The following is a 14,720-nucleotide window of genomic DNA, read 5'->3' on the forward strand; positions in this document are numbered from 1 at the left end:
TGTTCAAGATTTAGGTAACATGCCAAAGAAACTTCCCACCCTGGAAGGTAATGATCCAGAAGGATAATCTTCTACTGTTTCCTCTCATCTAACAGACTCTACAGATTTGCTTTTGGCTAGAGTTGCATGCTGGAAATACCCTGAATGCTTTTGGTTGAAATCATACTGCCATTTCTAGGTAAAACACTAGGAGAAACCAGGGAACCGAAATGCTGAAAAGAAATGGGAGAAGGCAGCAGAAACTAGGAGAATTTAACCACTGTCTAATAGCTTCTGCTTATGAAATATTAATAAATGTGTATACTAATTGTCCCATTAGAAAAAATATCTTTCAGAGTTGATACTTTACAGTATGTGTTTATACAGACAAAAATTGATAAATATTTTCTGTATGATTTTTGGCTGTCAAGAATAAAGCCAGAATACACCCATATTTCAGAAAATGGATCAACATTTTACTTCAGCAGGACTTTGCATTTTTTAGAAAGGACAGAAGATGCCTTTTTTTCTGTGTAGATCTACAGCTGTTTGAAATAATATTTTTGAGTTATGCTTTGCTTTTTTTTTTTTTTTTTCAATTTGAAGACTGAAAAAAGCAACTGAAAATGGATTCTGTACTGACTTTGGAAGTTATTGGTTGCCTAATGCCTGGCATATGTAATACCTATAGAATCTCAGTCCCCGTCAATCACAATGCAGTTAAGCTGAACACCTCCTGTCCATGTCCCTTTAAACTCCTCAGAGTGAGGGCAGAGGAAGTATTTACTTCTCACAGGAGGAATGTTTCCCTGAGCCTTAGTTAGCTTTGTCTTAGTGCACCCCAAAATTTTATACAGGTTTATACAGTAATTTTCAGTAGAGCTGTTATGAAAGCACCAAGTGGAGGACATAAAGCAGTGATCCTTTTTCAGCACAGGCCACTTTTCTACTTCTGTGTTCATAACCCCTGGTTACCTGATCACTGTTTGAAATACTGAGTTGAGCAACCAAAAATACCCTTTCCCTTTTCTTGCCAGACCTTTGCATGATGTGTATTTGCTGTCTCTTCACTTACAGCTCACAACTTACATTTCTTTCTTTATTGTGTTCTAGCTGCAGCACCCTCCCTGAGCACAGCAGGGGAGTGGGCAGTGAGGGGATGCTGGGATGCTCATTAATCCACCAAGTTTAGATAATTATCTTCGAGAAGATCCCTAGCTTTTCTGACAAGTGTTGAATAATCTCTGTGCCTGTGTGCTTGAGGGACACATTCAGCAGGTGCAAACAGCTGCAGAGCTTGTATGTAACCCAGGAAGGGTATGGTGGTTTTAGAGTCCAGTGAAGCAAGAGGGCTTGCTTCCCTAATCCTGAGTTTAGGAATACAAGCTAACTGTGCATTAGTAGCATAAAGTGACATAAGCTTTCATGGGTCCTTGTGTCTCCTGGAGCCCTAATTTGGCTGGAATACAGCTGTGCTTGATTAACATTTTTTGGTGAGGTTACTTGGAAAATGTTGCATAAAAGGAATTGGTATTTTTCTACTTCAACTGAAATTAAGGAAACCCTTGCCCACAGTGGAAGATGAGGTTGCCAAAGTCAGTCCCTCCCCTGCTAAAGAAAAATCTTCATCCTTCTTCAGTTTTTAAATTAACTCAATTTCTTGTCTTTGTTGCAGTGCTGCCAAGAGTTTTGCAACTCTGTTTGTGAATGTGGATGTCACTTCTGAACCCCATGAGGTTTCTGCCCTTTGGTTTTTGTGGTATGTGAAGCAGTGTGGAGGGACAACGAGGATATTCTCAACGACCAACGGAGGACAGGTACTGTCAGCCATCACCTTCTGCAGCTTGTGACAGGCTCTGTTTTAACTTCATCCTTTTGCTTGTTTATTTTAGTTCAGAGGACCAACTGAGACATCCATGACTTTGAGCCAGTAGCACATCAATAATCAGTTCTATTCATTTACACTTTAATCTGGATCTTGCAAAACTACTGTTGAAAGCAATTCCTGTGCTGAAGGCATTGGCCCAGGGATCAGTAGATTTGTATCTGTTCTGACTCTGACTTCCTTTTGGGGTCTGGTTAGAACATGTACTATGCTTATCCATGTCGAAAAAAGAAAGTTCTACTTGTGCTTATTTCTTTTGTGAGGGTGAAACAAGCCTTACGACTTCAGAAGCACTTAATGTAGAAGGCAGTGCTAGCTGCACAAGTGTGTAGAGTGGTCTAACACTGAAACTAACACTAAAATGTAGCCCAAAGCTGGGTTCCTAAAGATGCAAGCTTCCAAGGATTAAAACTGTTAAGATTTTAAAAGTGGTTTGAAGAAAATTATATATTTAACCCCTGCTTAAATATGATATTGCTCTGTAATGTTTGAAATCTGGTATGTTAGTGCTGCTTCTGCATTTCAAGAAAGTTAAGGCTCTGTTAATGGTCTTCTACTTCAGAAATGCAAATTTTACTAATCATATTAGAAATAATTATATTTTTAGAAATGCAAATTATTTAATCGTAAATAAATACCTAAAAATACAAATACATTAAAACATGTTAAAATGCATAAGTATGCATAGATAAGCAATAATTATGGATAATTTAACTGCAATACGTTGAATATTATTTGAATTTTGTATTATGCTAGAGGTGATTTGAGTTTAAGTTAGGTTAGATTATCTACTTCAGGAGACATTTTTGGTGTAGGCTATGTGACTTCTTACACTTTGTTATTTATTATGAGGATCTTCTGATACACAGACCTCTGCAGGGGTAAGAGTGAACTCAGAGAAAGGGTTAAAAGTTTAAGTGCTTTTCAGAAGTCTTGCTGATTCGCATAGGTCTGGAGAATCCATTTGGAGACCACATGAGAAGGGATTTTCTGATGAGGTTACTGATATTTCTAGTTTTGGCTGATGACCAAATGTGGGAAGTATTTGAGGAGCTCACTGGAAGAGAAAGTAGCGTGGATACGTTTGCCAACTTCCCAAAAATGTTTTGATAACACCAGAAGAATGTAGTTTGTTTTGAATGCCAAGCAAAATGTTTGTCACGGTACACACTTCACGAGCACCACTCTGCTGAGTCCGCTTTGGTGAGTTATTGTTTTCTGTGTTTCAGGAGAGGAAGTTTGTTGGGGGCTCTGGCCAGATCAGTGAGAAAATAATGGAGCGCCTGGGAGGCCGTGTGAAGCTGAGGAAGCCAGTCATCCGCATTGACCAGTCGGGTGAAAGTGTTGTAGTGGAAACCTTAGATCATGAATTATATGAGGTAATGAAACCTCTAAAATTTAAGTAACCATTTGTGCTGGGGTGGCTAGAAGGATAGCTTTTCCTTTTTGATTTTTCCAAAATTCTGTACAAAAATGTAGTAGAGATTTAAGTAACTATGACAGAAGGTCAGACTTTTTCATTGTCTTGAAGTAATAGCAATGATAGAGCTTTAAAGGGATGCCTGAAAAGCAAAGTGTATATTCAGACTCTTTCTTTACTAGCATCTCTTCTTTGTGTTTAGTTACTTTCTGAATTAAAGGATAATTGTAAGGTGAACACAAAAATATAGTTTAGTAATAAACTTTCTGGGAAAAACATTGCAGGCTTTGCTTCCAATTTGTAACAGGAGTCCAGATGGAAGGGAGACCAATGGACTCTTATAACACAGTGGGGTTTTTTAAGCACTGGGGAAAGAGCAGCTGCCCATCATTTGAGCAGATGGTTGTTTATATAATGCTTGTTTGTTTAACAAGCAGGATTTTGTGAGGGTTCAGTTTTGCAATTGTTGTGCTAAATGCCAAAATTGGTTCAGAAGACACACCCTGGAGCCTCCCTAGATGCCTGCCAAGATCATTAGAGCAATATACTTAGGATGAAATAGTGGAGAATGTATTTGGCTTATGTATAATTTCTTTTTCAGGGCAAATATGTGATCAGTGCCATTCCCCCAGCTCTTGGTTTGAAGATTCATTTCAACCCACCTTTGCCCCCAATGAGAAACCAGCTCATCAACCGTATCCCCATGGGCTCAGTCATCAAGTGCATTGTGTACTATACGGAAACTTTCTGGAGGAAGAAGGGTATTACATTTTAATTGAAAGGAAAAGTAGTGACAGAGAGAGGGAAGAGGGACTCAAGGCAACATAACACTACACTGCCTTGCAGATCGGGAAGGGATCTGTGTGCTACTCTTTGTCACGTGATGGAGGTCACTTTACTTAGTTTTTTTTGTTCTCTTTCCCTTTGTTTTCATGTCTTCCTGTATAGAATCAGAGAATTACAGAGATTGGGAGGGACCTCTGGATGTCATCTAGTCCCATGCCTTGTTCAAAGCAGGGTGAATATAGATCAGGTTGTTTAGGCCTTTTTCCAAGTCAAGTTCTGAGTGTTTCACAACTTCTTGGAAGCTCGTTCCTGCATTTGGATACAAGGATCCTAAATTATTTTCTACCTTGTGCTTAACAGGGTATTGTGGTACCATGATCATTGAAGATGAGGATGCTGCAATTGGTTTAACACTTGACGATACCAAGCCTGATGGCAGCTTTCCTGCCATAATAGGGTAAGGGACAAAGAAAACGTACAGTTAATGCCTTTTTATTTTGTTGTAGAGGCAACAATTGGAATGGAAAACCTGCTACTTTTGAAGGGAAATACTTTAAAAAAATTGAAGGATTGAGTTTCTCTATGTGTGGTGAACATATTCTATGATTTTTTCCTTTCAAAAAAAGTTCTCTCTATAACTGCCGATTTAAAGAAAAAGAAATTCTGGTTTTTCTTCCTTTTTCTCACTGTTGCCTTTTTGTGTGGCAAAGTACAAAATTGGTGAAAAGGAAAGGAAGGAGAAGAAAAAAAGGGGTGATAGCAGAAATGTAATTTTCTCCAAATATTTTACCTCATCCAAATCTTCCAGTTCTTTAAATTAAAATTTGTTTTCTACAAGTATATTTTGGTTTGTTCTGTTTTTTTAAACAGCCAGAGAGTATAATCAGTCTTAGAAAGTTTATTAAACAATAATTTCTGGTTCAATCCCAGGCTTCATCTCTTGTTGCTATATGCCTACACCTACTGCTGTATAAAATGAAGGTCACTGGGAAACAGTTCATACAAATAAATATTCTAACCTGAATCTTAGAGTGGTTCCTTCCACAGTGAGTCCTGCAACAGCAGGCAGAGAATCTAACATTATGTAGAGAGATGAAATGGATTATTTTATATAGAGATCCAAAAGCTAATGCTATGAATCACAGCATCCCATCATAAGGTACTGGCATTTTAAATACACAGGAAATGTAGTAACATAATGGAAGTAAATTGCTTGTGGTCTTCCTACAGCTTCATTCTTGCTCGGAAGTGTAGAAGACTGACAGGTCTCACAAAAGAAGAAAGGTAAGTATAAACAATGGAGATTTGCATGGAATCTGAGTCAAAACTTTGTTATAATGACCAGAGCAGGAAAAATATGCCCTAGTTTGAAGGAAGTTGTCTGTAACCTTGTGACAGTAGGAAGATATGTCATTTTAAGGAAGAAGATACCTTACTGGTTTTTGGATGAAAGCCCCATTCCCACAAGCTAGCAGCAAATGTGGTAGCTAGCCCTTGCCCTTTGGAAACTCTCTGGTCCTGGTTTGCATTTTCCAGCAGGGCTGCTCTGCTTATGTGACTCTAGCAAAATAACTGCTCTAAGCTGCTGAATATGAAAGTAGTAGGCATGTTTTGCTTCCCTCACTGGAAAGGGTCCAGGGCCAGCCTCATATTCCGCCACCCCTGCCCCCGCTACCTCTCTGGCTTTCCTGCAAGTGCACTGAGCTCTTCGAAAGCTTGTCATAAGGGACAGGTTTGGCCACTGTGCTTGGGTTTTTTTCTAATGATCCTGGCGTGTCCTTTCAGTGTCTGTAACTCAGTGCAACCTTGAGGTTGCTGTAGCTGCCATGAACGAGACCTCAGCATTATGAAGGGGTCAAAAAGCTCTTCACTCTCAGTTCTGGGGAAAAAAATGCCCTTCATGGACAGATGAAGGCTTCTTTTACTGTCTTCTTGAAACAAATCTCTGCATACTTTGGTTTATTACTAAAACGGAATTTACGAAGTAATGAGTTTTTCCATCACACTGATTCACAGTATCTGATCAAATTAAAGCTACAAATAGAAACTGTGGATACGAGAAGCTTATTTTGACACGAGAAAATACATTTGTTTTTATGGCATAACACAAGGAATACGGTGTCCCAAGTAAACATTTTTACAGTAATAGCTAGTCTAACTAGAGAAGATGTAGTGATCTCAAATTAGCTTTGCAGGTAGTCTAGCAGTCTGTGGATAATGGGTCTAAAAGAGTCTGTTAATGTCCCAGTCTTTTCAAATGACAGTCTGGTACCACAGAGCACTTTTAATTTTGGCAGGAATGGACAAGGCAGCCTTTTTCTCAGCACTTGGGCTTTGAGATACACTCCCAGCAGGTGGCTGACGATAAAAGTAGTGTAGCTATTCCAAAAATCCAGTGTGCCCAGCATTTTAAGCCTTCATGAACACGAAATGGTGTCTTAAACCGTGTGTCAATACACTAGATACAACTGAGCATTTGCTGTATTTGAGAACTTCTCTTATTGTGAAACGAAGGGCTTCCTAGTTGTTTGTGAGATACCATGAAGGACAGGTTGCTTTCCTCTGGGTGTTAAAAGCATAAGCACAATTATCTGACTCTGTTCCTGCCTACAGCCAAGTTTTAAACAAAAGGGTTTTGAACTCTTATCTTCTGAGGAATAAACCTTAGACTAGGAAGGACTTCGCTTTGGTAAAGAATGGTTATGAAATATGCTTGGGTTGGTACCTGATAGATGTACCCTGGTGCAGGGGTACCTCCCTGGGTCTTGCAGTCCTGGCCACAGCCAGTCAAGGCAGGAACCTGGTGAACTCTTCTGCACATGAGCACAAGTCTCCTTCCAGTGGAAACTGGGGTCCAGGAGAAGACAGACCATAAACCCAGACCTTCTCCCAGTGTACATTCAGGGTGCAACCAGTTTGTGGTGTTTAGATGGGGGCTATGGTGTTTGCAGGGAGGGATTTCTCCTGAGAACAGGCTTCTTGTGACACCCTACAGAGGATGCATCTTGCTGAGATGCTGTGCTCACCTATCAACACAAGATGGGCTCTCCCTTTATCTTGTTGATGACAGGGAAAGTAATTCTTGGACATGAGGAATAGGATGTAGAGTCTGTGGCAGCTATGCTAAAATGTGGCTGGGAACAGCGGTTGTGGGGGGGGATGGAAACTGTTTTACAGCCTGAGCCAGGCTAAAGGGAGTAAAACTTACTGCTGCCTTCCAGCTGGTCTTCCCAGGCCAGGTGCCAATGAGTAATTAAGGTGGTTAGGTTGTGCCCTACCTTTCATAGCTGTGCAGTGAAGATGATGGCATCACACATTGCCATGGAATAAAGGGTAAAGGGCTCGGTGTCTGCATGTGCACTTCTTCCACACTGGGCACAGTATAATTCTTAACAGGACACTATCTAGGTAGCTCCAGGCATAATGTCCCTCTTATTTAGTGCTGGTGGCAATTTCGCAGATGAGTCCAAAGCCAAGAAATAAGGATTTTACTCACTGCATATTCCATATGTTCCATGCAAGCATTAACCATAAATCTCTAAATAACTATTTATTTAAACTGTTCTAGGACAAAAAGAGCAGATGTTTCAGAGAGACCAGTGCGTCTGCAAGGATTGCTCTTATTAGGGGGAATGTCCTTGGTAATAGATTACTGTTGGTACAATTCAGTCCTTTAGAAACTGCTTTTCTGTGTGGTTTTTTTCTGTCAAATAATACCTTACTATTGATGAATAATTACTCCTTCCAATGTTGACATTTCTTAAAAGTCTGAAGATGCTCTTGACCTGAAGCTTAGTATTTTCTTTTGCACAGCTGTCTTAAACTAACTTTATCTGTATTTGCAATGTAGTTAGCGAACAACAGTGAACTTGCATCTTCTTGGAGCCCTGCAGTTGGCCATATGTGAGAATCTCTACCAGCCTCTGGGATGCCATTTCCAGGCTCCCTGAAGAGACTGCATCACTTGTGGAAAAATGGGCAGAGCACAGGCAGATCTAGAGGGGTCCTTCTCATCCCTGTCATAGTGCTGGGAGGAGCCAGAAACAGATGGGTCCTAAGGTGGTAACTTGCTTTCCGGTGAAGCCCCATGGTGTTGCCAACCTGCCCTGAAAGCAGGAGCCAGCAGGCTTTTGTGAGAGATGGTGGGCAGACCTCAGCAGAGGCTTTGCTGAATCATGACTTTATTCTGTTCAGATACTGGGTAGGTGCTGATGGTCTGCAGGGCATGGTGGTCACCTCACTTAGGGATAGACAGAGAGATGGAGGAAATGATTCCTTTTGTTGTGGCTTTTACCGGATTCGTGTCACCCCCTGACTGCAGAGGGATGTTCATGTACAGATCCTGAAGCTCTCTAAGCCCTCCTGGCCAGTCACGTGCATTTTTACTTATGGAGCAGGCTGACCCTTGTCCTCTGCCCCGGGCCACAAGGAAGGAGCTGCTTCCTTCCCTTCTGCTGCTGCTGGTCTTGACATCTGCCAGCAGCAGAATCACCCCAGGGCCACGGCTCTTCCTGAACTGTAGCAGCCTTCACTTTGCTGCTCAAGCCCCAACCTGCACAGGAAGACACCTTCTACAAGGCCCTTCAGATCTTCCTGGTTTATTTTTTTGCTCGTCATCCACTTTTTATAGCATTCTTTTTGTTCAGCTGCTCATGGGTATAGCTGGACTCCTCTATACTGTGTTGGTTCCTACAGCAGTATAGATATAGTTTCCTCATATAGCTGCAAGTGTAGCCCAAACATTCACAGAGCTGGAACTACTGTATTTCTGTGCCCATCATGGCTTTCTGTGAAGCACAGCATTTGCTTCCAGAAGTAAACGTCTTTCCAGTGCTGTGTTTGCATGTTTGTTTTTCATAATTGTTAACTATTATTTAATCTTGATCTTCTTGGTTTTAGGAATTGGTGCAGTGCAGCTAACAGTAAATAGTAAGACCCAAAAGCTTGTAGGAACAAATTTAGTTGCACTTGGTGTTTACTACAGTTTGAAGTATATTCATGGATTTATAGACTCATAAAGTAAAACATGAGGAAATTTTATAGATACAGAAATAAAGTACTGATTTCCCTGAGAGCCTTAGGCTATCAATACCTGCATCTTTGTAGGAACAAACCATAAGTTAGGCTATATGCCAAGGCAAAAAAGTGCAATACCTTAGTACTTTCTTTTCCTGACAGCCTAGAGAACCTTTGGGTAATGTATGAGTTTAGGCTGCTAGAGGTATCTTAAGGGAATATCTTGCAAAACTGCTCATAAAACCAGCACTTATGCATCACAGGAATTTGACTTGAGTTATTTCTAGCGATCCAGAGGCTGACCAATTAGGATAGATTCCAGAAAGCTAGAACCTCAAATTCTGGCAGATATTAACACTTGTTCTCTTGAAACTAGGACATAATAGAGGTGGTTTATTTTCTCTTTCCTCACACTGAAGTCTTCTGTTGCTTTTCTCTTCCAGGAAGACGAGACTGTGTGAACTCTATGCAAAGGTTCTGGGATTAGAGGAAGCTTTACATGTAAGTGCAAAATCTAAACTACAGCACCTCTTGTCAGACTTGTTGAGCTGGGGAAGGGCAAAATGCAACCAGAATGCAGCAGCGCTCTGGCAGAGAGCTGCGTAGTGTTTTGGAAAAGGTACTTGCTACAGGAGCACTTGCTGGCCCCTGTAGAGGAGTGGGGAGAAGGTTATGGCAAGTCTTGGGTTGTGTTTGGCAGTGAGGATGAGAAGGAGTTTATGAAATAGTTAAGACAGATATATTCTTGTCCAGCTTCATGACTGGAATTCACAGTGCTTACCACCATACATCTCAACTGTTTTCGGATGTGACAGGCTTTGCCTTTCCCTCTCAGTCTGTCGAGTGTAATGTTTCTTCTCTCTTACTAGTTGCTAAGACTCACTGCAGCATGTATTGGGTTTTTTTGCTTTTCTCTAGCCTTTTCTTTCCTGTAATGATATATAACTGATAGAATTTGTATGATCTCACGCTTTGTTTATATGATCAATGCCATTTATCCCTTAAGGGCAATTTTACACGAGTTAAATACTGTAGACCCCAGTCTTGAGATTACATCATTTTAAATATGGTGATATTGTATGCAGAACCATGCAAGTGCCATACTTTGCATTTTTAACAGTATATATTTGCATCCAATGTACATCTATTACAAGTAGTATACCTGCGTACACCAGAGGTTAATTTTTTCTTTACACGGCTCAAAGCATAAATTCACATTGACACATTAAGTGGATTATGTTTGACAGTGGCCAGATTAGCTATTTTTTTAAAAAATAGCTAGCAGTGTCTAAAATTAAGGCTTATTGTGTCGGATCCACGTGGCATTAAGTGACTTGTTAAATGTGCTCATCTTGTCAGACCTTGACATGCAACAAATCATAATCTATTCTTCTCTACTGTCTCCTCAGTTCTTTTATTAGCTTCCTCAGGACTTTGTTCTTTCCTTGAGTGAATTAATCTCTATTTTACAGCCAGTACATTATGAAGAGAAGAACTGGTGTGAAGAACAGTATTCTGGGGGCTGCTACACTGCCTACTTCCCACCAGGCATAATGACTCAGTATGGAAGGTACAGTGTCTATAGTGGGCTTCAGAGTAGTAAGATAAGACCAAGTTAATAAATATCCTCAGAAAGGGTCATAAATCCTCTGTCACTGTTCACTTTATACCTTTAAGATCACTGGGGAATATTTTAAACAGATATAACCTTCCACTTGTCTCAGTTGGGCTTTATGATGGATGAGTACAGTATCATTAGAGGTTTTTATTCACTTTTGCTATTTGGTGAATACAGCCAAGAAGGTTCTTGGAAGGGAGTTAGGAAGCTTTCACAATCTGTTTACAAAACTGGCTTTGGCTATTTGAGATCAGTGTTAACCATTTCTAGCACATTGTTAGCTGGTATTTCATAAATACTGTCAGAGAGTTAATTCTTGCCAACCAATGGCAGCAATTAGTGATTTATTTGGACTGTCCCTTTCCTTTTAGCAGTCAAGGCTTAATGTAGTAATCAGTGTGCAATTGTATACAGTCCTCTTCAAAATAAGTTTTTGCATGAAAATAAGATTTACCAAAAAGAGGGCTTACTGGTGAGACTGGCGATTGGATTCAGATATATAGTTTTTAAAGTGGTGGCATAGCCCTACTTTTGAAGTGTAAGTTTTCACAGTTTAAAAATAACTTAGAGCAATAAAGCAGTTATAATGAAAAGCATATGGAGGCCTTAGTATTTAAAGGAATTTTAATGATAATTACTGCAAAATCTTGCAAATAGAGTAAAAACTTTTTTTTTATTTGCTTGTTACTTTATATATCACGGGAATGTACTTCAAAATGCTACACCGTGCCAGTAATGCCTAGCATTGGTATTTACGACACTAGCTAAAATTGTGAGATAGAATAAATTTCATCTCAAACTAACTGTCCTTTACACCTACAAGCAGTGTAAGTGTTTAGAAAATATGAACACTGGTGTGTTTACTGTAAGAAGTGAGATACAATGCAGACTCCCCCTCCAGCTCAACTCACTCAAAGTTACTGTCTTTAAGTGCTTACTGTTATTTAAAACACTTCTAATTTTAACCCAAGGATTTTGGTTATCTTACCCAATATAGCTTGCTTATATGACTTACTGCTTGTCCCCCTCCAGGATTATTCGGCAGCCTATTGGCAGGATCTATTTTGCTGGCACAGAGACAGCCACAGAGTGGAGCGGATACATGGAGGGAGCTGTACAGGCTGGAGAGAGAGCAGCCAGAGAGGTACAGACACAAGCCCAAAACAGGGGGAGCTGTCAAATATCCTGTGGAAAATGAAGGATCTTCTAGTTGGAGGTGAAATGGGAACCGAGTGCTGACTGCTTCAGGCATTCAGAAGTCTTGATGCAAATCCCTGCAAAGGGGGTAGACTTCAGAAAGGATGAAGGTTTTGCACTTAGATTTGGAATGCTTAAGAGAGCTCTGGCTATTTCATCAAACTCTTCTCTGTTTCCAGGAATGAAATCCTTTCTTCTTTAACAGAAATCCCAAATTCTCACCTAGTTGTTTTTATCCCCACATTGTTAGTCATTGTACTGAGAGGTCATGGCTGTTAGCCTCACTAGGAACAGCTTAGGTCTGCAGCTCTGCACACCAAGCCAGTCCCTTCCACAACTGTTTCCAACAGTACCATTGACACAGTGATATACCATTGAGACAGCCTTACATAAAGTTATTAAACAAGGACTTAAATATTTTGCTTTGAGAAAATACCAATTCCTCGAGTATTTTCAGCAATATTACAGTTTATGGAGCAGCAAAAGAAATTTTGTCTTTGTTTTAAGAGGTGAAGGGAGCCTTGTGGCTAAAATCTACAGTTGTGGAACAGAAATTGGCCTGGAAGGGATCTGGAAAGGTCATCTAGACCATACCCCTGCCCTTAAGACAAGGATTAACTGTCTCTAAGCTGTCCCATTTGTGAAGATTATACCTAACGTGTTCCTGAAAACCTCCAGTTAGTGCTTGATGACCTCTCAAATGTAAGGACGTTACAACAGAACCTCCATAGGCCACAGCAGAGAAGTTGACAAGTGAGCTTGACGGGTAAAAATTTTGATGTTTTCCTTTTCTCATTTACTTGTGAAAGGAAAATATGTTTAAAATCTAGTGCAAGGGTGTTTCTCACTCTCCTGTATTGAAAAGTTGACAGGATCCATGAATCTTGTCTAGAATAAAAACCCATTGTAAAAGACGGCAAATCTTAAATCTACAAGTGCCTGGAATAGGAAAAACATTAATGTCACCACTTCCATTTTATTTTACTGTAGAAGAAGTTAATCTTTCTGTCTTTCATGACTGTCATTTCAGATAATCTTTGCTATCCTCTTTGTCTCTGGTATCTTTGATACTTTGAATGGTTACTTTTCCATTGTGAAGGTTTTCTTTTGAGACTTGCTTTTCTCTGGCTGGGAAGTGGTGGTCTGTCGTCACTCACAGGATTCTGTTACTCTTCCTACATCATAGTAAAATTTGCAAAACAAGCTCCTCCTGGCTATATAGCTTGTCCATGCAGTAGCTGGTTTATGCACGCCTTTCTTTGCCATGAGTATATACTTAACTCTTAGTCATATTCATATTACCCTGTTCTCATGGGACTAGTCAAGTTCCAGTATCTGTCATGGACTAACTAAGCATAGAGAGGTTTTTCTGTTACTGTTTCTATTTTGCACTAGGAGGAGTGTCTAATTAAATATCAGGCCTCCCTGGAAATGAGTTGTACCAAGGTCTAGTTTTCTTTTCAAACTTGAATACACAGCAATTTATGTTCTCAGTTGCTATCTTCATCATACCATTTTAAACAAAAATTGAAGCCAGGTCTTACTCCCTTTCAAAGAATGAATGGTACTTACTAGAGAATCTTACTTATTTCCAGATACTGTTTGCTATGAGGAAAATCCCAGACAGTGAAATCTGGAAGCCAGAACCTGAATCAATTGTAAGTCTTTCTGTAGATTAAATGGATTCATTTTTTTCTGCAGTTTTACGGATGAGATAAAATTTTGTTGGCTGTTTTTATTAACATTCACTAAATCAGAGCCACAACAAACTTTCCCTTATTCACCAAAGCTGCCGTTCCCTAAACAGGAACATGATAGAAACTCAGAGAAGGCACCCATATGACAATGCTTTAATGCAAGATCATAAAGAACTGCACTTTTTAACTGAGCTATGAATCCTTTCCATGTGTCTCTTCTTGCCTTTAACTAGCAAAAAATTTTGATAAACTAAACTTCTTGATAACATGAACTGCTTCATCTGTGACTGCCACAATAATCTCTCGATTTACATACTGACTTTCACAGTGAAGATGTTATGCTGATAATGGATGCTCTTCCTGCAGGATGTTCCAGCTTTGCCCATCACTACAACCTTCTGGGAGAGGAACTTGCCGTCTGTGCCAGGACTGCTAAAGCTGATTGGATTTTCCACTTTCTTTACCTCTGTGGCTGCAGCTGGGTTATTTGCCTACAAAAAGGGAGTTCTAGTTCGAAACTGAAAAAGGTGCCAATGCAAAGCCTCACACTTGAGCGGTTTGGGGTTTTTTGGAGGTTTTTTTTTGTACTTCCCTGTCTCCAAAACCAGATCAGGACTGGGGAAGAGGAGAAAACAGTAGGAAGAAGAGACTGGAGGGGGAGGGTTGAAGGAAGGGGATCAATACTGAAAAAGAATCCCTTGAATCCAGGCCTACTTCTAGCAGTAAGTTTTTGGTTGTTGAATGTCTAGGATACCTGACAGGCATTATCACCTTGAGGTTTTTATCCAGATCTCAGAACAGAAATGACAAATACCTCTATAAAGCCTGTTCTGATGAGATTTCCAGTTGTTTTTACACTTGTATCTGAACCAGACTCTGAACTCCCCAGTCTGTACAGGCACTTCCATCTCTAGTTGTAAACAAAGGATTTCTGCCTTTGTGTGTGGTAGACTTAGAAAAGAAATCCATAGCTTACAGAATAATTAACTACTTCATGAAAATTTCTGGGTAAGGATCTTTTTACTACTTTGATTTTTCACCCAGGTTTCCAGAGCCCAGGCATCACTTAAGGAACAAGTTGGGCTAGATTTATCCATCTGAACTATGCAAGTGTGGCTATAG

The 14,720-nt window shown here is 40.0% G+C and overlaps 1 protein-coding gene across 1 annotated transcript in view; it reads left to right on the forward strand.

The window, feature by feature from the left end:
- The window catches only part of MAOB (monoamine oxidase B), a 55,553-nt gene that overhangs the window by 38,067 nt on the left and 2,766 nt on the right, over positions 1–14,720 (forward strand). The window contains exons 6-15 of the mRNA XM_074929501.1: positions 1,655–1,796; positions 3,094–3,243; positions 3,886–4,045; positions 4,431–4,527; positions 5,301–5,354; positions 9,530–9,587; positions 10,559–10,656; positions 11,737–11,848; positions 13,497–13,559; positions 13,965–14,125. Of these exons, the coding sequence (XP_074785602.1) occupies positions 1,655–1,796; positions 3,094–3,243; positions 3,886–4,045; positions 4,431–4,527; positions 5,301–5,354; positions 9,530–9,587; positions 10,559–10,656; positions 11,737–11,848; positions 13,497–13,559; positions 13,965–14,120 (1,090 nt within the window). The 3' untranslated portion in view covers positions 14,121–14,125. The remainder of the gene's footprint in view (positions 1–1,654; positions 1,797–3,093; positions 3,244–3,885; positions 4,046–4,430; positions 4,528–5,300; positions 5,355–9,529; positions 9,588–10,558; positions 10,657–11,736; positions 11,849–13,496; positions 13,560–13,964; positions 14,126–14,720) is intronic.

The sequence above is a fragment of the Athene noctua genome, chromosome 1, assembly GCF_965140245.1.
Source record: "Athene noctua chromosome 1, bAthNoc1.hap1.1, whole genome shotgun sequence".
Lineage (NCBI taxonomy): Eukaryota > Metazoa > Chordata > Aves > Strigiformes > Strigidae > Athene > Athene noctua.